Source organism: Fundulus heteroclitus, unplaced genomic scaffold (genome assembly GCF_011125445.2).
Source record: "Fundulus heteroclitus isolate FHET01 unplaced genomic scaffold, MU-UCD_Fhet_4.1 scaffold_161, whole genome shotgun sequence".
Lineage (NCBI taxonomy): Eukaryota > Metazoa > Chordata > Actinopteri > Cyprinodontiformes > Fundulidae > Fundulus > Fundulus heteroclitus.
In genome coordinates, this window is record NW_023396573.1 from 292,048 (window position 1) to 313,522 (window position 21,475).

At 40.0% G+C, this 21,475-nt stretch overlaps 1 protein-coding gene across 7 annotated transcripts in view; it reads right to left on the bottom strand.

The window, feature by feature from the left end:
- The window catches only part of LOC105921694 (BBX high mobility group box domain containing), a 106,071-nt gene that overhangs the window by 40,856 nt on the left and 43,740 nt on the right, over nucleotides 1-21,475 (bottom strand). For all 7 annotated transcript variants that reach the window (XM_036129376.1, XM_036129375.1, XM_036129373.1 and 4 more), the window contains 4 exons: nucleotides 1,777-2,611; nucleotides 1,530-1,662; nucleotides 1,110-1,261; nucleotides 506-700 (listed from right to left, as the gene is read on the bottom strand). In XM_036129376.1, the coding sequence (XP_035985269.1) occupies nucleotides 506-700; nucleotides 1,110-1,261; nucleotides 1,530-1,662; nucleotides 1,777-2,611 (1,315 nt within the window). The remainder of the gene's footprint in view (nucleotides 1-505; nucleotides 701-1,109; nucleotides 1,262-1,529; nucleotides 1,663-1,776; nucleotides 2,612-21,475) is intronic.

Below are 21,475 nucleotides of genomic sequence, written 5' to 3' on the forward strand. Positions count from 1 at the left end.
AGAGTGATAGAGACAAGGAGCCGTAGCGGGAAACGGCGATACAGGGCGCGAAACAATAAAAATATCATTACATATTTCGCAAAGGTTTTTTTTTATATTTTTTTAAAAGATGTAACTAAATTTGTAATTCTTAATATTTTCGGAAGTAACTGTAACTGAATTACATATTTTCTCATTGTAACTGTAACGAATTACAGTTACTCTTTTTTTGTAATTAAATTACGTAACGTCGTTACATGTAATCCGTTACTCCCCAACACTGATAACACCTTAGCTCTTTTGATAGACTTGTTTACCTATTTAGCAATCCATGTATAGAAAGTCAAGTATACCGTCTTCTAACTCATGCTTGAAATATCTTGCATTGATCCAATTTATGGCACTAAAGTTCTGGTACTCTATGTGTTTGTGCAGTTAGGGTGTATGGTGTATGTCCCATCCCCCAATGCAAAAGCCCCTCAAAACAAAGCAGACTGAACATGTGAACAAGTACCTGGTGACTCACCTTCAGCTAGAGAAACACTGCCATCAGCTGTGCGAACCAAGTGCGTAATCTTGGTCTTCCTGGCCTTCCTCTTCTGGCTGCCAACCAGAATTTCCATACTGGTCGTGCCATGGAAATCTGGGAATAATGTGTTGATGGGAGTAGAGGACTCGACTTTTGAAACTGAATCCAGCAGGAAGGAATTACTCTTTTCCACTGCAGTATTGTACAAAAACAAAACTCCATCAGATCAACATATTTTTAACCTTTTAACTAAACTTTTTTTATATATAAAGGAGATTTAAATGAATCACTTTAATATTGTTTTTATGTGACCCAGACAACTAAATGCTTTGCAAAAAAAAAAAAAAAAAAACATTCCCAGTGTGGGGTCACAGTTTGTTACAGGTTGGGTACAGCAGAAACATGTTTCATTTTACTTCAACAAAAATAGCCCCACAAGCTCACAGAAAGAAAGAACAAAGTAGCCCTATTAGTGAATGAGTAGAGTTCTATTGGATTACAATGTGATTTGGATTGTGTGTAACTGAACTTGAACTCTGTGCTCTCTGTATTGGATTGTTTTGTCAAGTAGAGTGACCTTTGGTTTAGACAGCATTCTGACCTTTGGGAACTTTAGAGGGGTCATCTAGGTTTGAGGATGATTCAATTTTCTTTTTCTTGGCAACAGCTGTCCCCTTCTTATCAAAGGTCAGTGGGCTGTACTGTGGTAGGCTATTGAACTTCTTTTCAAACTCCTCCTCCAGTTTCCCCAAGCTGAAAAGTGAAGTCCAAGTTTTGATAATATACAGTGCAAGACAGAATTAGTTAACACTCAGTGGATTTTGTGAGATTTAATTAAATACAAAGGAATTAAAAGTCTCTCTAAATCATTCTAGGTTACCACTGGTATACTGATCAGTCTTCATTGCAACGAGCCCTTAGTCTTTGAGTTTGTAAACAAGCCATCCCATCACCCTGATCTTAAAACTCGCTCCACAGATTTCATATAATTTAAATGTATTCAGTGTGAGACAAGACTGACCTCTGTGAAGACTCTTCTTTGGACTTGGACTTTTTTAGCTTCTTGGTAATACTTGGTCCCATGTGTGAAACTGTCCAGCTATCATGACTCCAGGTAGTATCATGATCAAAAGTCCGAAAAGCACCTCTTTTACCTGCAGACATTTGCCATCCAAGTGAGTTAAGTTTATCGGCATTCATTAACTACATATACTCACAAAATTAGATTGGAATGTTTTATCTATTTGGTTCAAGACTGAATTAGATACCTCGGTCTATATTGGCTCTCAGTGAAGTTAGCATTCCCTCAGACACCAGAGTTTTGTACAAGGCACCCTTACAGCTGCGCTCTGATTTCCTGGAGCCATGGTTGTGTGTATTTAGCTCACAGGAAGTATCACTAGCCTTCTGCTTCCCTTTCTCTTTGTGCTTCTCCTTGTCCTCTTCTTTGGGCTTAGCAGGTGATTGGCTGCACGGGGACTGGGCTGATTTTGGGATGCAGCCCTGAAGGCCTGTGCTTTCAACATTTACACTTTCTGCTTCGGTCCTGGGGATAATCACCCCTGCTTTCTTTGTCTCCACATCAGAGGAGCCATGGTGCTTGTTGCCATCTTCCAACTCTTCTTTCGCTTTGACCATTGTCTTAACTTTGGTCTTATGTTTCCTTTGGAGCAGAGCACAGTTTCTACCTGTAAGACTGGTAGGGTTCTTCTTGGATTTATCCTCTTTGCCAATCCAGGCTCCTCTGGCCACTGCCTCAATCGTGCTTTCCACATTTGATTGAAAGTGCTGAAAATTCTTGCAGATTTTCTTTTCTGAATACAGGATGTCACTAGACATGACCTCCTCATTTTTCTTGTTCTTTTTAACATGTCCACTTTGGCTTGCGTGTTGAGGAAGTGGGGCGGCATAGGTGGAGGTAGATACAGAGGGAGGAGAAAGAAGAGGGGTTGATGTGTAAGTAGGAGAATAGCTATCAGGGTCTTCTCTCTCCTCTTTAACTCCTGACTTCATGAACATTTGTTTGAGAGTTGCTGTGGAGCAGTTGTCCTTTGGCTGAGATCCTATTGTGTCAATGTTTCCTGCTTCTGATGCTAAACACATCTAATGAAAATACAAAACAAATAAACAAATACATTATTTAGAACTGTATTTTTGAAAACTATTAGAAATACTATTCACTCCACATAGAAACATTATGATTATAGGGAGTATTAGGAATATAAACAGAAATGTTATACAGTTTCTGTACAATTCTTAAAAAAATACAGAAAGGAAACATTTGCGACAGTATCATGTACTGTTTAAAACTGGAAAAAAAAGTTTAGTCCTGTCATGTTCCACCCCACTTGCAAGCAGGCATTAATCAATTCACTTTGTTTCCAAATTCCTCTTCTGTATTAACACACTTTACCTCAGTGTCATGTAACAGAATTGCTTAGATTAATTTTAAAAAAATTGCCTAAAATTACTTTTGTCTAAATTAAAGAATAATTGTGTAATTGCAAATAGAGAAGATTTATTTTGGTAGAGCATTAAGTATGAAACCACTCTTTGTAATTTAGAATAACCAAAGATTTAAAGGGTGGAATCATTCGGTTAACAGTTCAAACATTATAAAGTTTCACATTCCAGGTTCAAAATGTTGCAATCTCCCATACAAAGAGACACTTCACTTAAACTGTCTCGGTGAGCTTTAAAGGATAAACAAGTAAAATAGTTAAAGTAAAATCAACCTAAATGATTCTCATTTGTCACCCAGGATGGAAATAACATTCCCTATAAACAATTGATCCTCTCCATCAACAATGTCTTAGTCAAGTTTTTGTTTTCCAAACCAAGAGGTACGGTGCAGAATGACTTGGTTCAGAGTGTAGTATAGTGTATATGAAAGTTCCCAGTGTTCCCAAAATCCGGCAAAAGAGCAGCATCCTGCAAACATGGAAGCCAGAAAGAGAGGCGGACCAGAAATAGAACAGAATACAACATAATATACCTATCCTGCGTAAGTAAAAAAAATCAGCAGCAGCAATTAATCGTTTTGAAACTTCAGGCTGTGTGTTGTTCCCATTTTAACCACCAGGTCATTATAAGGCCCGAGCAGCTAAGCTACGAAGGCCTATTGAAATTGGAATGTTTCTTATTAATTATTCTGGCAAATGAGTTGTCTTTTGGAGGTCATTTTCAAAAACTCACACAATTTTGAGTCATACAAGAAATGGCTCAATAGTGCCACCCTGAAATTTTCAAAACACCCTCCACATTTAGTTTAATTTGTAGTAGAGAGATGAAATTTGGCACACTTGTAGATTTCCCCAAGACATACCTAAAACTCTCTTTCACTAATATTCTACAACAAACAGGAAGTTGGCCATCTTAGATAAAAACTTTCCACTTTGACCCCATTTTTCTTGTTTGTAGCCTCTGCGTTTGATCAAGCTCCTCCTAGTAATTTTGATTAACCGGCTTGAAATTTGGTCAGTTTGCTCAAAAATGATGGGATCTAAAGTTATCAAAACCATGAATTTTGTGAATCGTGAAGGAGTGGGGCCAGACCTCAAAGTTGGATGACTCACCAAAAAAATAATAAAAAAAATGGCATAGTGCCAACAGGGAAAGTTGTTGATACAAAACTTCTTGTGATTGGTCCACATGTGGTCCTGAACAAAACTAAATAAGTCAAATAATGATGTAAATGAAACTGTCCTTAGTGATAGATAACAAAATAGTCTGACATGGTCTCCACTACTGCAACCTTTGGTTGGAGGGGGTGGCCATGGCGGTGTGGCAAAGTGTGGCGTCAAGCCAAGGCTATACGTTTGGCTCTTAGTTCCAAGTTTTTCATCAGATCTTCACCAAATTCACCCCTGAAGGAAATGTATTAAAAGGTCAGGTGGGCGTGGCCAAATTCCTCCACAGCGCCCCCTAGCAACACTAAAAAAAAGAGCTCTGAGCTCTGCTTTGAACGAAGATCATGAAATTCGGTACATGTATGCAACTTCTCAAGATGTACAAAAAAAGTCTCTTGGAGCAATAGTCTAAACCCCACAGGAAGTCAGCCATTTTGGATCAAATCCGGCAATCTGCCCCTTTCACTCAAGTCATATTTTAGCAAACTCCTCCCAGAGCTTTTTACTGAGAGACTTCAAAATCACTCAGCATAGTCTTCAACCATTGGTGAAGACCAGACTTCTCAACTTTTATCAAAAGTTAAGAGTGAGATTATGCTAATTTTGGGGGCGGGGCTTGTTTGGGGGTGGGGCTAACCGGACCATGGAAGAGCCGGTGGAGTCAACTCCATCTCATTTTTTACCCGCCAGACATTGAAGTAGACATGTATTACTTTTGTTAAAAAGAGAAAGAGACGTATTCATACTTTATAGTTCAATTAATGGATTAAAACATAAAAAACACACAAATGTTCAAATAATACTCAATAAAATTAAGTAGTTTTAAGTTATTGACCGAATTATTATGCTGTTACACATTCATCTATGGGTTTGTTTATCATTGTAGATCTATAACCTGATTGGTGATTCAGGCTGAGTTTCATCAAGCCTTTATGGTCAACATTTTCCCCTCAGCAGCAACACTAAAGCACACAGAGGTTACCGCTGCGTCTTTACGCACGATCCAACTGCTGATGTGTCCCTCTTTTCAGCTCAATGCACTTCTAGACTATTACAGTTTATAACCATTATCATCACCTTTCACAGCGACAGGTTTCTCATCTCAGTCGCCGCGCTGACCAGACAAATTTCTATTGCTCTCGTCAGTGAGCTCTGGGCGGTGAGGTGGGCGGATTTTACCCCCGTTGGTGCGCTGCGTGCGAGGGATAAACAGTGAGGAAAATGTATAACTAAATACTGTAAAGGGCTCCTATAAAGGGAACGGGGTTACTGACAGGTCTGAGATGAAGTCCCTGATATTACAAGTTCTTTAAAATGACCCTTAAAAGTGCGCACCTGAATTAAAGTGCAAGGCAGCACGCCCACCGAAGCGCCACTGATTCTATGTTGTTAAAAACAAAAGAGCATGAAACACAGCTACTAACTCTCCTATTGACTTTAACTGCCACACGTTGCTACCGATGTGAGGACATTAAACGTAGTGATTCACGTTTTGAATGGTGATAAAAGCACCTGCTCTGAGGGAAAGGAGGGTGGGAGAGGAGCAAGCGCTGAGGCACAGAAATACGGTGCATGTAGTTAAAAATTCAGAATTAATAAAAACGAAACTTATAAACAGACTAAGTGGCGTTTTAAACTGCATCTGGTTAGCAGAACTGTTTTATGATCCAGCGTGCAACCATGACTGGTTCTGAATGAACCGGTCATCTGGCAGCAGCTCCCTCCCCTCATGCGCATGCGATACAGGACCTTACCGGCCTACTTTCACCACTGGTTAAGACTAAAATTATTCATAACTCTGATCACTCTTCCTGCTGCTCTGTTAACACAAACTGCAGCAAGAATTACTGATGGCCACAAGCTGTGAAAGAAGCCGAAACAGCTCAGCAGAAGGCGGAGTTTTGTCGTCCGCAGCCCAGATGGGCTTTGTGATTTTTATGTGTGAGAAATGCTATGTTTGCGTGAGAAATGCCATGTGTTGTGTGTGAAGTCAGTGAAATGCGTGTGTCACACGGTCAATGCGTGAGAGTTGAGAGCCCTGTGAAGACTATGCTGTTAGCCCCGACCACATGTTTTTCGACAAGAAAACGTGGTCGGGGCTAACCCTCAAAATATGACATAAAAGACAAAACTGCTATATCTTCAACATACAAAGTTGCAGCAGCACCAAACTTCCTGTCAGTCATCTCCTATAAGTACTCACAACAAAAACTCATTGCTCATTTGATGACAGCACCTTAGCCCCACCCACTTAAAACAGGATGTTGCCAGTTTCACTGGTGGATTTCCTCTTTTACACTCTGAATCAGAACTTTCAAGCATAGTGTGATCAAACAGAACATGTTGATGCTGAATCCTGTTCTGAAAAATAGCAGTTAGCTGGACAGTGTGGACGTAGCTGAGCGGTGAATCTCCATAGCATCCTGTTTGGCCCTACATTTGGCTCTAAATCACACATGCACTATTTGCTTCAAACTGGACTTGAATGATCTTTGTCAACCTACCAACAGCTCCATTGGATCATATTTGCATTTGGATCAACAGTGCCCCCAGGACACTTAAAAGGGTGTATCTCCCTGATACATCATCAAATCCTAACTAAATTCAGTGTGATTGACCGTGGGTGACTGTTTGAAAGGTTGGTATGGTCCGCTAATTATATCCATTTAGCCCCGCCCACTAAGAATTAAGTGAACACCAGGCAAAGTATCAGCGAAGGGCTTCAAAACATCTTCCGCCCAGATAATAAATTAGAGCTAACACAGAGTAGCTTAGCCACTCCTTGCCATGCACAAGATAGCGGCAGTTAATGACATATGAGTTCTGGCCCCTCCTTGCCATACACAAAATGCAGTCGGCTGAGACAACAAGCTAACCCACTAGCCAAGAGGGCGAACTCGACCTGATAGGGGCGGTTACTAACCCACACGAAGAGCTTCAACAAAACCGCGGGAAACTCAGAAACCTGAGAAAAAGAGCAGAGAGAGAAAGAGAAAGGGGAAAATAGCTCTAAGCTGATTGGCACGGCTTGTTTCTCAAAAAACAAACCAAACAAAGGCACAAATAACAGATGATCACGTAGATAATCGTTCACTGGCTTGGCTGGGCAACAGGAGACGCTGTGTTCTCTGGTTGAGAGCGGCTGCGACTGGTTCCTGGAGCTGCTGCAATAGTTCCAGCTCACCTGGGCGGCTGAATTGAGCTTGGCTGATCCGGCGGTTTTGTTTGGCCAAAACAAATGGCGGCGCTTCGTTGGCCCCAAGAAGACGCAGGATTTCCTCAGTCTTCTATTTAGGCTTGAATTAAAGAGATTTTAGAGTCAAGTCCTCCCCAGCAAACAACATGGAGGAAAAAGGGTGATGTGGCAACTTGGTCCTGCCAAGAATGTGATTACAGGCCCACCATGTGTTAACAACAGTCAGAAGTTGATGATAATGATTATGTAGTAGTATGCTTTAATGTCTCCACGGGAAAATTTGTCTTGGACATCATACGCTAAACAAAGCTGCTTCAACAATTCAACAATCTGATTGATGAACATAACATATTGACAAGAATTTCCCACTTGAAAAAGTTATCTAAGTGATCGCTCAAATATTTGTAAGAACAGACCTGACTTATTTTTTGGTGATGAATAAAAAGCACCCAATTGTCACCTAGAGACTTAGGGTCAATGATCATCTCTTATGTTTCCCTGGCATTGATAACAAGGTGGTGGTCATTGCACCATTGAACAAAGGACTGTACCTCATTAAAATATGATATGGGGTCCATATCTTCATGCAGCAAGCCGAGAATAGCAGTGTCGTCAGATAACTTAAAAACATAATTTCAACTGCTGATGCAGTTATTTGTGTAAATAGTAAAAACGACCAGAGAAGTAACAACCCTGTGGAACCCCAGTCATTACCACGCTCAATTTTTCAACTGCTTTCCATCTTTGTCTCTCACAGCGCGGCATCCACATCAGCGATGTAAAAAAAAAAAAAAAAAAGCTGTTGCCATGGAAATGGACTGCATCCCACAATTCAATGAATGATTATGTAGATGATAGATAGATGTATACCTTATTGTCCCCACGGGGACATCATACGCTAAACAAAGGTGCTTCAACTATTCAACAATCTGACTGATGAAGGAAAAAATTAGTTTTAAATCAGTTAAGTCTGCAAGCAGGGATTCTAAACCATTTGCCAGACGGTAACTGCTCATATTGTGAATTGAGGATGTGAGCGGGATCAGACAGTACCCTCTGAGAAAGTCTTAGGACAGACTGTTCATAGATGGACAGCAGGGAGGAGGTATGAGTCCTTCCTATCACCTTAATTGCAGTTTGTACCATAAGACAAAGTTTAGATTTTAAATGTCAGTATGATACGGCACAGAGAGGTTGCCGTACCATACTGACATTCTAAATCTGAAGATGCTCTCCAATATGGCCTGATAGAATAAAAACATGAGCTTTTGGTTAACTCCAAATACTCTGAGTCTACGTAAGAAATACAGTCTCTGCTGTAGACAGGAACATAACGTAACATATTGACATGAATTTCCCACTTGAACAAGTTATTTAAGTGAACACCCAAATATTAGACTTGGCTTATTTTTTGGTCAATTCGGCCAATTGTCACCTAAAGACTTAGGGTCTGTCATCATCTCTTCTGTTTTCCTGGCATTAATAACAAGGTGGTGGTCATCACACAATTGAACAAAGGACTGTACCTCACTAAAATATGTTGACTGGTCCATATCTTCATGCAGCAAGCCGAGCATAACAGTATCGTCAGAGAACTTCCAAACATAATTTTCGGGGAAACTACTGATGCAGTCATTTGTGTAAATAGTAAAAACGACCAGAGAAGTAACACGATCCTGAGGAACCCCAGTGCTAATGGACCTTGGCTCTGACAGGGTGGTGTTAATTCTAACAAGCTGTGATATATTTGTTAAAAAAGAATAAAACTATTTAATAAGAAAAGGATTAAGATTCATCTACTGTAATTTATTGATGAGCCGGTGAGGTTGTAGGGTATTAAGAGCAGAGCTAAAATCTATAAATAAAAGGTGAGCATACCTTTGGGTTTTCAAGATGTTTAAGTGTGAATAGTGTGATGGCATCATCTGTACCCCGTCCATGTCTGTAAGTAAATTGGAATGGTTAAAGACCAGGATTTTTCGCCGATTTTAAGAGGGACACAACATATTTCTCTAGGCATTTCTACTGATGTTAGAGCCACTGGCCTAAAGTCATTATTATCAGATGGGCTTGATTTCTTGGGAACCGAGATGATAATTCACCTTTTCCAAAGAGATGGAACAATATGTTGATTCAGTGATTGCTGGAAAATAGGGCACTCGACTGGAGTGAGCTCTTCAGCATAGGTTTTTAAAAGAAAATTGAAGGCATTATCTAGAAGAGAAGCTGGAAACAAGTGGTTGGCTGTGGCAGGGAAATAAATTGACATGAAGGCTAGCCCATAATGTTTTTGGAATTGAGACCAGATTTTAAGGGAATGGTGTACTACTGGATTTTGACAGGACGGTAGAGAGAGTAGGGGAAGAGAGGAGCACAAAAGAGCTGGGAGCGAGACAGGACGGCAGGAACTAGATTCAACTTTTAACCAGCTTGGAATGTATTTTCCCATCGCCAGCACAATAAACTTTCTAAGTTGGCAGCCCAATAATAAATTTTAAAATTTGGTAAGGCCATCCCATCTATTTTAGGTCTTAGCAAAAACAATTTCCCACATTCTTGGTGCCTTGTTGTTCCAGATAAAAGATGAAATGAGACTATCAAGCTTTGTAAAAAAATGTTTTTTGTAAGGAAGTAGGTGATACATTGAAGAAAAAAAAAACAGGAACCTGGGAAGAATATTCATTTTAGTTATTCTAATTTGCCCTGCTAAAGATAAAGGCAGTGTAGACCAGCTAATGAGACCCTGCCAGACGCTCTCAACAAGCAGAGTGAAGTTGGCCTTTAAAAATTGGGAGTGAAACTTTGTAATTCACACACGAGATAATTAAACTTATCATTTGTTACTTTGAAAGGTAAAGAGTTAAGTGGGAGTTGACACGCAACCTTAGTAATGGGCAAGAGCTCACTCAAGATTTAGTTTATATCCTAAAAAACTACCAAAAACTTTAAGGATTTTAAGAATATGTGGAAAAGTATAAAGAGATTTTATGTTCCTGGTTATTTCTGAAGATCCCTTTTTTTTATGAATGGATGAATTTAGGGAAATAGTCTTCCCCCTCAAGTAGGCCTTTAGGGTCTCCCAAAGCAGGGATGGGGAAGTTTCATTTTTTAATTACTTTTCAAAAATATGCATGTGGGCATGTGGGTATTAACAGAAGTAACAAAGCATTCATCTGACAAAAGAAGAGAATTGAATCGCCATCTGAATCAGTTTGGTTTATGGTTGGGGAGGTTTAAAATCAGCGTCACAGGAGTGCGGTCAGATATAACCATACTACTGTTATCACACGACTTTCAAATGACAGTAAAGTTTTATGTATGAAGAAATAATATATGCGTGAATAGGTGTGATGCACAAGTGAGAAAAATAAATAATCTTTCTTTGTGTGTTTAAAAACTCTCCATGGGTCAATCAAAGCACAGAACTGCAAAAAGCCTTCAATGCATTCTTCTGTTTTGGACTTAGTGATGATACGAGTACAACATCAATCTAATAAGGGGTTAATTATGGATTAATTAATTAATGGATTCTATTCCGGACTCATGGTCCAATAAATAAATAAAATAAATAGATAAGAATAAAAAACAATACAAGTACCATTACCAATTAAATAGGAGCTTTAAGGAGTCAGGAATACCAGTGTCTCCACAGCTTAGACTGGTAACGGATTGCACTACGTGTGGTCTCAGTAAGTCACAAGATAATTTAATTGCCAGATGCATTTAACATACAGATAAACTTATACATTAACTTTCGTAAAACAGCATGAAAAGTATTGACTCTTGCTGTGACAAACATCTCACTCGCACTAGTCCATCTTGGCCATTTCAAAAGTACCCATAAAGCATCATTATAGGCCACCTGCTGCCTTTGCAGGTTATTTTTTCTATATGTAGACCACAGGTGAGCAGTGTACAGAGAGGTACGATATGCACTAAATAGTTCCACTTTTACTTCATCAGTACATGCACCAAATTTACAAGCAAGGGTATTAGCTTGAGCATACAACATTCTACATTAGGGGTTCCCAAACCTTTTTAGCTGGCAACCCCTTCCGAGTCCCAACTGGGTTGACGCACCCCCAATCTTCAAAGAAATGTTATATAAGTATATATTAGGGCTGTCAAAATAACGCGTTAATTTCGATTAATTAATTTAAAAAAACTTAACGGATTAAAAAAATTAACGCAAATTAATCGTATAGGGTAGTTCACTGCTATTGTTTTCATCCGGGTTTTTTCGCGCCTGCGCGCCGGACTGGAAGGCAGAAGGCGAGCACAGCGGCAGACGCCAACAGAGCAAACAACGAGTTCTCGACGTATTTTTCTTTAGGTAACGTATCACAAGATCGTTTTAAGAGTAAGTTGATGGTTGATGGTATCAGATTGCCAGATACAGTCCAGATAGCGAGTCTGTGAATGCTGGCCAAACGATTTAGTCCGGCCCGGTGGCCAAATGCATTATCATTATTCAACGGCTGTATCTCCTCTCTGCATCGACCGATCTGCACTAGATTTTTTGTGAGTCGTGGGCGAGCGCTGCTCAACGCGTTCGTGTGTATCACCCGGTAGACGGGCGGAGAAAATGCGTGACAGCTTCTGCGGTGGCTGGCAGCCGGCGGTGCGCGAAGGCGCTTGGCTGCAGGGCTGATCGACGCCGCTTGCGGCTTTAATTATTTAAGCAGGACAATGACCAGTGCAAAATTAAGTTGTATTTACCGGAGATGAAGTGTAGACTGCAAATTCTGTTGGGGTATGATGGCTCCCACAGTCCATTGGGAATTGTCTGCCTGGGTCCTTTTTCACTGAAAATATCCTTTTCTTTCTTCGTCCTTCGGTAAACGAAAGAAACGTACATCCAACGATTTGGAATGCCTCTGTGTGGCATAAACTAAAAGCACGCTCTAATTTACCCGTTTTGTTACGGTGTTTGGCGAGAACAGTCCTGCTTTTTCCTACCGGCGTAACCCGGAAGTAGCGCGTGCGTCACTTTACTGTTGTAAAGTGTTGATATTGAGGGGAGTGTTCATTTATTTTCATTGTTTCCCCTATGTTACTGTGTGCCACATATGCCACAACGACACATGTTAAAACGTCTGAAGACATGAAATGTGAACTTTAATTTATCTAATGCTGATTATTCATTGAATCATTTGAATTTAAATATTTTAAATACTTTCACAGCAAAAATTATATGTGATTAATTTAGATTAATTAATTAGAGTATGTAATTAATTAGATTAATTTTTTTAATCGACTGACAGCCCTAGTATGTATGTTTATGTTATATATATATATATATATATATATATATATATATATATATATATATATATATATATATATATATATATATATATATATATATATATATTGCAGTTACAACCCAAACCTCATAACAATTAGAGCATCATTTGAATTAAATTGCAATAAAGTTACACACAACATGCCCACCAGTGATTGTTTCAAAGCAGCTACCTTCAGCAGGTAAACACGCCCACGGCAACACACCTTAGCTCCTTGCAACCCCACCTCTGGTTTCCTTGTTTCTGTCTGAATATGCACTAAAACTGCATCTTTAAAATGAACTGCACCTGTCTGAATGACAATGAAAAGTACTACAGCGTAGTACTGTGTGTGAACATAGTCAAGAAACCGCATCTATCACCAATTTTACCAGCAGCGGAGGCTGCAGTGGTGTGGGCGTGACATGCGCATCAGTGCTTCTCACCGGTTCAATCATGGCAGCATGAGCAGCACTGTTTGTAGGCGCTGCGCGATCAATAGAGACTGTCACTCAATTTAATCAATAAAACTTTGGGCCCAAATAAAATTTTTCCTAAAGTCAGAAGAGAGAAAGAGACTTTCTGATTCTCGCTCGTTTTCTTCTTACGGATCCGTTGCAATTCTCTCCTCTGTTGCATCCATTTCTCTCTCTCTTGGTTCCTTTCCTCCTTCATCACTAACTTTGACCTTATATGTCTCACCTGCATAACAGTTTCCCTGGTTTCGGCCAAATCAGAACATTTGCCAGAATGAATGAAGTAGAGGCCACAAGCTAGGTGCGCATATACAGCACAATGCATATATTTCATCTTAAAATGAAGCGTAGAAAAAGATTTCTTCTAAATAAATAGATTTTAGAGTGAATATTGTAACATTCCGTTATGACACCCAAGCACCAGACCAAGGTTTCACTGCTAACACTTTATTTTAGGACGAACAGAACGGGACACCTTTCACCCAGCCAGTCCCCCAAACCACCACTCCTCCCCCCGGAAGCCACATATTTCTTCCAGTATAAACCCAAAACAACCTAACTTAAAGAAACAGTAAGTATGCAACAGCACTTAGCAATAAAGTCTAATACGAATCGTTATGATACATTTTTATTTATTGATAAAATTTACATTTTTTGATTTTAATTTTTACAAAGGAAATGTTTATTTACACATCTTTATTGTGTGGGGGGGGGGAAACAACACTGTCAGACTGCCATTGCATTTTTTATCTCGCGCACTGTAGTGGCAGTACTACACTGTGATGATGTGCCCAAGATACTTGGTTTTGTTTGTAACCTTTACTCCAGCAGATCATGACCACGCTTTTAGATGGATTGTACTTAATGTCATGTTCCAGACCTAAATCATCTGCATACATCAGGAAATTAAGTACAGAGTTACCAGCCACACAACCTGTGTTACAAAGTCTCAACTTGATAGTTCTTCCAGATACAAATGAAAGAGAACTGGGGACAAAATCCCGCCCTGCCTCACCCGATTACAAACTTTGAATGGAGCCGAGACACAGTTCCCCCATTTAATCTGCAGTGCTTTCTGAGCATACCAATACTTCAAAATACAAACAATATACTCAAACTTGTTAATATGGTACACCTGTGTCAGTTTCATGAATCATTTTCTGTGATTTACCCTATCAAATGCTTTCGATGCATCTAGGAAACATAAAAACTGAAGAGTTCTGCTTATTATATTTATAAATAATCAGCCCTCCTCTACGCTGTCGTCTGCTGGGCCCCTGGCAGCGCAGAGCGGGACAGAAAGAGGCTGAATAAGCTGGTGAGGAAGGCCACTTCTGTCCTGGGCTGCACTCTGGACTCTGTGGAGGAAGTGGTGGAGAGGAGGGTGTTTTCCAAGCTGACATCCACCATGGACAACACCTTCCACCCCCTGCACCAGACTGTAGAGGAGCTGAGCAGCTCCTTTAGTGCCAGACTTAGACATCCTGTCTGTAAAAAGGAGCGCTACCGCAGGTCATTCATTTCTGCTGCCATCAGATTATACAATGCTACTCAATAACTGTAACAATAACTGTAATTATAACTGTAACCACAAGTAACTATAACTGTAACTGTAATAACCTACGTGCAATATCTAATGTGGAATTCTATTTAATACATTGTGCAATAATCCTGAAAGAAGTGACTTCTGCTGCTATTACACCTGAATATATGTCAATACACATGTATATAAGTCATCGTGAATGTACATAAGATATCCGCTGCCTTATTTCTATTTTGTATTTTTTATTCTTATTTTCTTATCTACTTCTTTTTGATCCACTGTATAAACGAGGACACACTGTATATACCTGATGCACCTTGTCCTACGTTTGGGACCTTCTTCTGATTACTGAGCCAATGTGACATGTGAATTTCTCCAATGTGAGATCAATAAAGCCTATCTTATCTTATCTTATTTTTTAGAGCATATATACACATACCCGTGCCCAGCCTAACCTTAAAACCAAACTGGTTATTTGTAGATTTGATAACCTCTAAAATCCTGTCCAGCAGGATTGATTCAATAACTTTTGAAACTTTACTGGCCAGCGCTCGGATGGTAATTATCAGAACTGCCAATCTTCCCAGTTTTATCTTTGAAGATGGGTACTAATAGGACACTTAACATAGAGCATGGGTTAAAGCAAAAATAATCAGTTTGACTGAAAAAATGTTCAAGTCAGCCCATATATTCCCGGGAACGTGGAAATAATGCGACATTAGTTCCCTCACTTGCTTATTGTGTAAGGTCAACTTTAACCAAATCTGGTAGTTTTACAATATGCAATGACCATTCCTGTCTTTGTCCCACCTTTCAGCTTCAGAGCCTTGGTGTCATCCTGGACAGCCTCCCATCCTCTCCTTCACTTTCCACATCCAGAACATCACCTGGTTAACTTTAATATTTGCAGCCAAACTGGTCCACAGTCCACTTGACAGTTTCAGCTCCTGTCCCTCCCTGTCCTCCAGAAAACCTCCATAAACTTCAACTAGTACAACAGACAGCAGCTTGCATCATTACATCATCTACTTCCCACCTGAACATTAACTCCACTGACTCCCTGTCACATTCAGTATAAATTAATCCTATGATCATACAAGGCCAACCACAACCTGGACAATTCAGGACACATAACCAACACTATGGTGTCATCCATTTTAATTTAACACAGATCTCACATTACAATAATCAGTCTCTGCTTTGCCCGTTATTGCTCACCAATTAATTGTCACAACTCATAATAAAACTAATGTATAAAAAGGCACTATTTACTTTTTTGAAGTTTAATAAAACTGTTAAATCTTAGCCCAGTAACTGTAGACCTGCCTAAGATGGACGAGCCCCCACGCCCCACGACCCTGTGACGTCGAGCTGCGTTTCCCCATCAGATACGGCTTGACATCACACCTGTAGGGAAAAGCCAGTATAGAAAATCGATAAAGGATGGGATGTTACATTTTTAAAAAGTTTAATAAAATTGCCCAAGGTTTATCAGAAAAAACTTGATTTTAAATATGAACATTTTTAATTAGCAAACTGTTATTAATGTATTTCGTAAAGTTAAATATTGTTGAAGGTCATCTTGGCTGCAGTACTGTATGTCTGGCAGGTGTTTTGGGGTCGGAGTAAAATGAGTCCATAGATTCACAGACAGGAGGCTTTTTCAGCGGTTTCTAGTACGAGTTGCTTCTACAGTGAAGCTTCACATCGTGCTCTACTCCGTGTAAAAATAAAAAATAATTTCATAAATGCTCTCTGAGAAACACCTTTGGCCTCACCCAGTTAGAATGTGCTCTTCAGTCCATGTTGTAGCTGCAGTTTATTTTTTTATGTAGTTTCCTTAATAATCAAAATCCTTGTCATTTTATTAAGAATGTCCTGGTGCGCAGCGGCTCATTAGATGGACGCTGCTGTATATTGACTGATAGCAGCTCTGCCTTCTTTGGTTCAGAAATATGCAGGTGAAATTATTTATTTTATTTTATTGCTTTTTCCTAAACGGACCCTATCAAATGCAGGAAATTGTTTTATATTCCGACCCTTCTTCAAAAAAAAAAAAGCGTGTCATGCTAAATTAGCCTGAGCTAAAGCTTTACTCTTCAAGTTTTAAATAAAACATAATAGCAAATAATGAGGAGGTCCCTGGTTGGTCACTGCGTTTATCAGCCAAATTGCTGGAAGCCAGGCAATAAACGCTGAAAGGTGATATGGCCACAGGTGGAAATAATTCATTAATTAACTGCTGGACCAGCGACAGCCGTCTTATCGACGGAAGTTGTTGTCAGATGGTCAATCCGCTCCACTTTCTTACTTGCTGGTTTGCATAAACCCAAAGAAAACCTTTGACCACCACTACTTTCATTCATGCATCTGTGGCCACTTTGAGATGTTCTTCCAAAAGTTATAATGATGAATGATGAACAACGATGAAGCTCAGTCTGGCAATGTTCGCTTTGCAAAGACCCGCCCTACTCTCTTTCTGATTGGCTAGGGGTATGTGCTCTCCTGTCTTCTGTTCTCTCTGTATGTGAAACTCTTTAGGTTGGCAGATGACACCACTATCATTGGTCTGATACAGGAAGGTAATCAGTCCGCATACAGACAGGAGGTGAATTGGTGCGCCCAGATCCACCTGGACCTAAATCCACAAAAGACAGTGGAGATGACAGTGGACTTCAGGAAAACTCCTTCAAACACTGCACTCTCCTCAATATCCTCGAGAACAACGTGTCAACTGTGGATCATTTCCAGTTAAAAGGAACCACCCTTTCTCAGGACTTGAGATGGTCCTCATACATTGACTTCATCCGGGAAAAAAACAAAACATTTACAATGCAACTTAAAATTAGGTAAAACATTATTTGAGACCACCACCACCACCACAACCATAGTTTCCAGCTGCTGTTAATCAAAGACAATGAGGAAAGCTTTGGACTCACGGCACAGCAGCGTTAACGTGGACGCATTGCGCAATATCCTAACCGCTGCTGTACAGCGTTCCGCTGTGGGAGTACATATTCACCACGACACTGGTGAATATGTATTTGTATGTATATTGATATAGATTCTGTATCAATATAGATCAGCATAAATAATTGCATCTGCGGATTACTGACTGATTTTATGTGGTGCAATGCGCTCAAAAATCTGTCAAAATGTGTGAATATGACTTTGTTAAGCAACAAAGCCCCAAGATATTCGGAGCATTACGGTACAGTGTCACTACCTGATCGGCCTCATAACAGGACCCCTGAGTCTACGAGCCTGCCTGACTGTAATGTCTAAACTAGAAGTGCATTCATTTTTTCTTCATAGTAGGCACACCTGGTCTGACGTCCTGTTAACTGTGACATCATCCAAGGAAGGCAGATCACCCGCTATTATCATCTAATGTAGAACAGATTACTGGATCAATGTTTGCTTCTGTGCTTTTTTGTCTGTCTTGTTGTGTCTCTGTCTTCTGTAACCCCCAGTCGGTCGAGGCAGATGACCGTTCATACTGAGCCCGGTTCTGCTGGAGGTTTTTCCTTCCCGCTAATGGGTGGTTTTTCTTTCCACTGTCACTTCATGCTTGCTCAGTATGAGGGATTGCTGCAAAGCCATGGACAGTGCAGACGACTCTCCCTGTAGCTCTACGCTTCTTCAGGAGTGAATGCTGCTTGTCGGGACTTTGAAGTAATCAACTGGTTCCCTTATATAGGAAATTTTTGACCAATCTGTATAATCTGACTGATTCTGACTTTGTAAAGTGCCTCAAGATTACATATTTCATGAACTGTTGCTATATAAATAAAATTGAATTGAATTGAATTACATATCTTAAAGTTTAATCTGCTGTTCTTTAATAGTCTTACTAGTATATACCAAAAGTATATTGTTCTTATTTGAATGATGAAATGGACAACCACTCATGTAACAATTCAGTCTTGGTGTCACCAAACTTACTCAAAGTACAGTATTGGGTCCTCCATGCTCCTTATGTATAAAGGTTTACTGCACATGTAAACATTGACATCTCACTATTGTTAGGGAAATAATTAGTTGTCTGAAAGGATGTAGGTAAGGATAAGCTGTTATCTACACTTTAGATATATGATGTAAGAAATGTGTTTAGAATGTTAAGATAAATTACATGAAATGGGCTACACAGAGTAACTACAGCCCAGTTGTACATTTGTTGAAGTTTGAATTTAATATTTGTAATGCTGTCAGTGTTCGTGACACTTCTACTTCCAGTGCAGAGTAAATACAAGAAAGTTACTTGCAGTCCCTTGAATGTACAATGTTGCTGTGTTTTATGATGCAGACAGAGTATCTTAGATAAAAAAATAAGGGTGGGGTTTATCTCTGCACATTTCTATTTCTTCAAAAGAAAATACAGGATATATCTAGACAACAGACATATTTTGAATATATTTGGTTTAATTGGCACGTTTTTACCATCTGGCTCTGTTGCTAGTACGTTCAAATGCAACCTTTTTCAAAGTGGGAAAAAAGTCCCAATTCAACATTCATCAGATCGGGCGCTACTTTATAATAATTGAACTTTATTGATCTCACAATGGAGAAATTCACTTCTGCATCTTTACCCATCCCCTCGGGGAGCAGTGGGCTGCCACTGTGCGGCGCCAGGGGAGCAATCGGGGGTTAAGGGTCTTGCTCAGGGACCCAAAGTGGTAGTCTGTGGGAGTTTAACTCAAAACCTCTGGGACTCAAGCTCAATGCTCTAACCACTAGGCCACCAGATTAACAAAAAGCATCTAGTGTGTGTTGTGCTTATAAAATTTGTATAAATGTAGCAAGAAATACTGCTTTTCTCTTTAGACAGAAGAAACTCGTCCTTACGCTCAAGTCAAGCATAAAGAAATAGGAGCATGCATATTGCGTAGGACCAATGAAGCTTTAGGCCAATAGTGTCCCTAGGGTTAAAGTTCAAATCAAACCTACGCCCTTGATTCCATGTTACATTCTTTATAGTATGGCTTGGTACATTTCAACCGGTTGTATAGCAAGGTATGTTTCTGTATCATGTTTTAAATCCGTGCCCCATGTGCCCTCTTAACTTTGAGCACCTGCCCCTCCAACACTCTCTGCACGTCCCTGCTCTGTCCTCCCAACAAAGACAGATAGCTCTCTCTTTCAGGAAAGAGCTGTGTACACGGAGGAGCGGAGTGATATTACACACTTGGGAAGAATATTTAGCAAGCCTTATGGTCCAAAAAATACAGTATTCATAATAAAAATAAAGTAAATCCTAGGGAGTTTCTGATCTAAAATTGTTTTGTCCAACTTTTCTGAAAGCTATGACTAAAATAGGTCTCTGATCTAACTTTTCTGAAAACAACAGCTAAAATAGAAAGCAAGCAGAATAGCACAGGAAAGCGCAGTGGAGGCAGTGAGTCAAAGGGGTGTGTGTTTATAGCCAGGTGTCTGTGTGTGTGGGCATATGTGTGTTAATGTAAGTAAGTCCGTGAAACACTGTCGGAGGTATCCCCCCAGCCAAAGTTTTTCATAGGTTCAGCTTCGGTCTGATTCAGGTCTACAGATGTCATGGGAACGGCAGGTAGTCAGGGCAGAGCATCTTGTTTACAGAAGATCCAGGAGAAATTGAGAAAGCCAGTCTTCCAAGGCCGACACAGTGGAGCAATTTTTTTGTTTGTCAGGTCGACTTTTAGTAATTTCTTACCGTTACATCTCAATGGCGAATCCAAAGAGCCAAATTTGTGGTCAGTTCTGCTGAGCCTGAATTGGAACATCTCCACGATGTATTCCAGACTGCAACTGGCCTGAGATTCTGATCGAATCCACTATGCTATTCTGCTAACATAGCATCTGAGTCTGAATGTTGATAGCATAGCATTAAACCCTCACACAGTCCGGGCAGCCTTGCAACCGCCAAAAACAGCTGCAGATGTTTTCCAAATGTCTTGATACACCAGGTAACCGGCAGCTCCAAAAAGCAGAAATCCTGTTATCATAGGGGGGTCACTGATTCGCATCTGACTTAGAATACACCTCGGGGGATGGGCCTACATGTCCTTAAAAACAGCAATGCAGCAAATACAGGTGGCTCAAGTGCGAGCCCACCAGAACTGACAAAGACTCCTGGATAGGTGTCGAAACATTTTCAAAAAGAACTGAACGAAAGTCCAGTTGCCTTCGATTTAAGCCTGTTTGTTGTTAATTAATACTCAAACAATAGAACAGGTTAGTTATTTTGTTTGGTTGCTTTTTTTGTTTTGTTTTGCACTCCCGAGCCAGTGTTTCCACAGTCTAACCCATATTCCGAAGTAGAAGGTGACTGTATTGCTCTTTGGTTGGTTGCCAACCGCCATAAACCCTAAAAAGGAAAAAGGCATTTCTCCACTGATGAATCAACGAGCGGAGATAGAAAAAAGTCAGACTTTCCACAATTTCTTTGGAAAACTGCTGGACTACAAGAGAAACTGCATTTTATTTAAAACCCATCGGTTCTACCTTGTTTATTAAGTTTTTGTTTCCCATATTATTTTGATTGTATTTAGATCAAGCATGTGGATAGACAAAGATGGCAGGGCTGACTCACGGCGCTTCTTGGTTTATTGTGTGGTGAAGTTCCAACACAAACTGTTTATAGTGAAGAGCGGGTCACGACATAGGTTGTCATTGTGGCATTGTCCTAATCTGGATTCACAGCAATGATGGGCTCTGATGGTGGTCATGTAGCAGTTACAGCAGTTTGCTGACAGAAAAGATGGCTAAAAAAAGGGTGTGAGTCTCATTGTAGGATTGAAATGAGTACGAGATCAAGATTGCTTATCGTCAGGGTGTTACTATTCATATTGTTTTACATTTACAT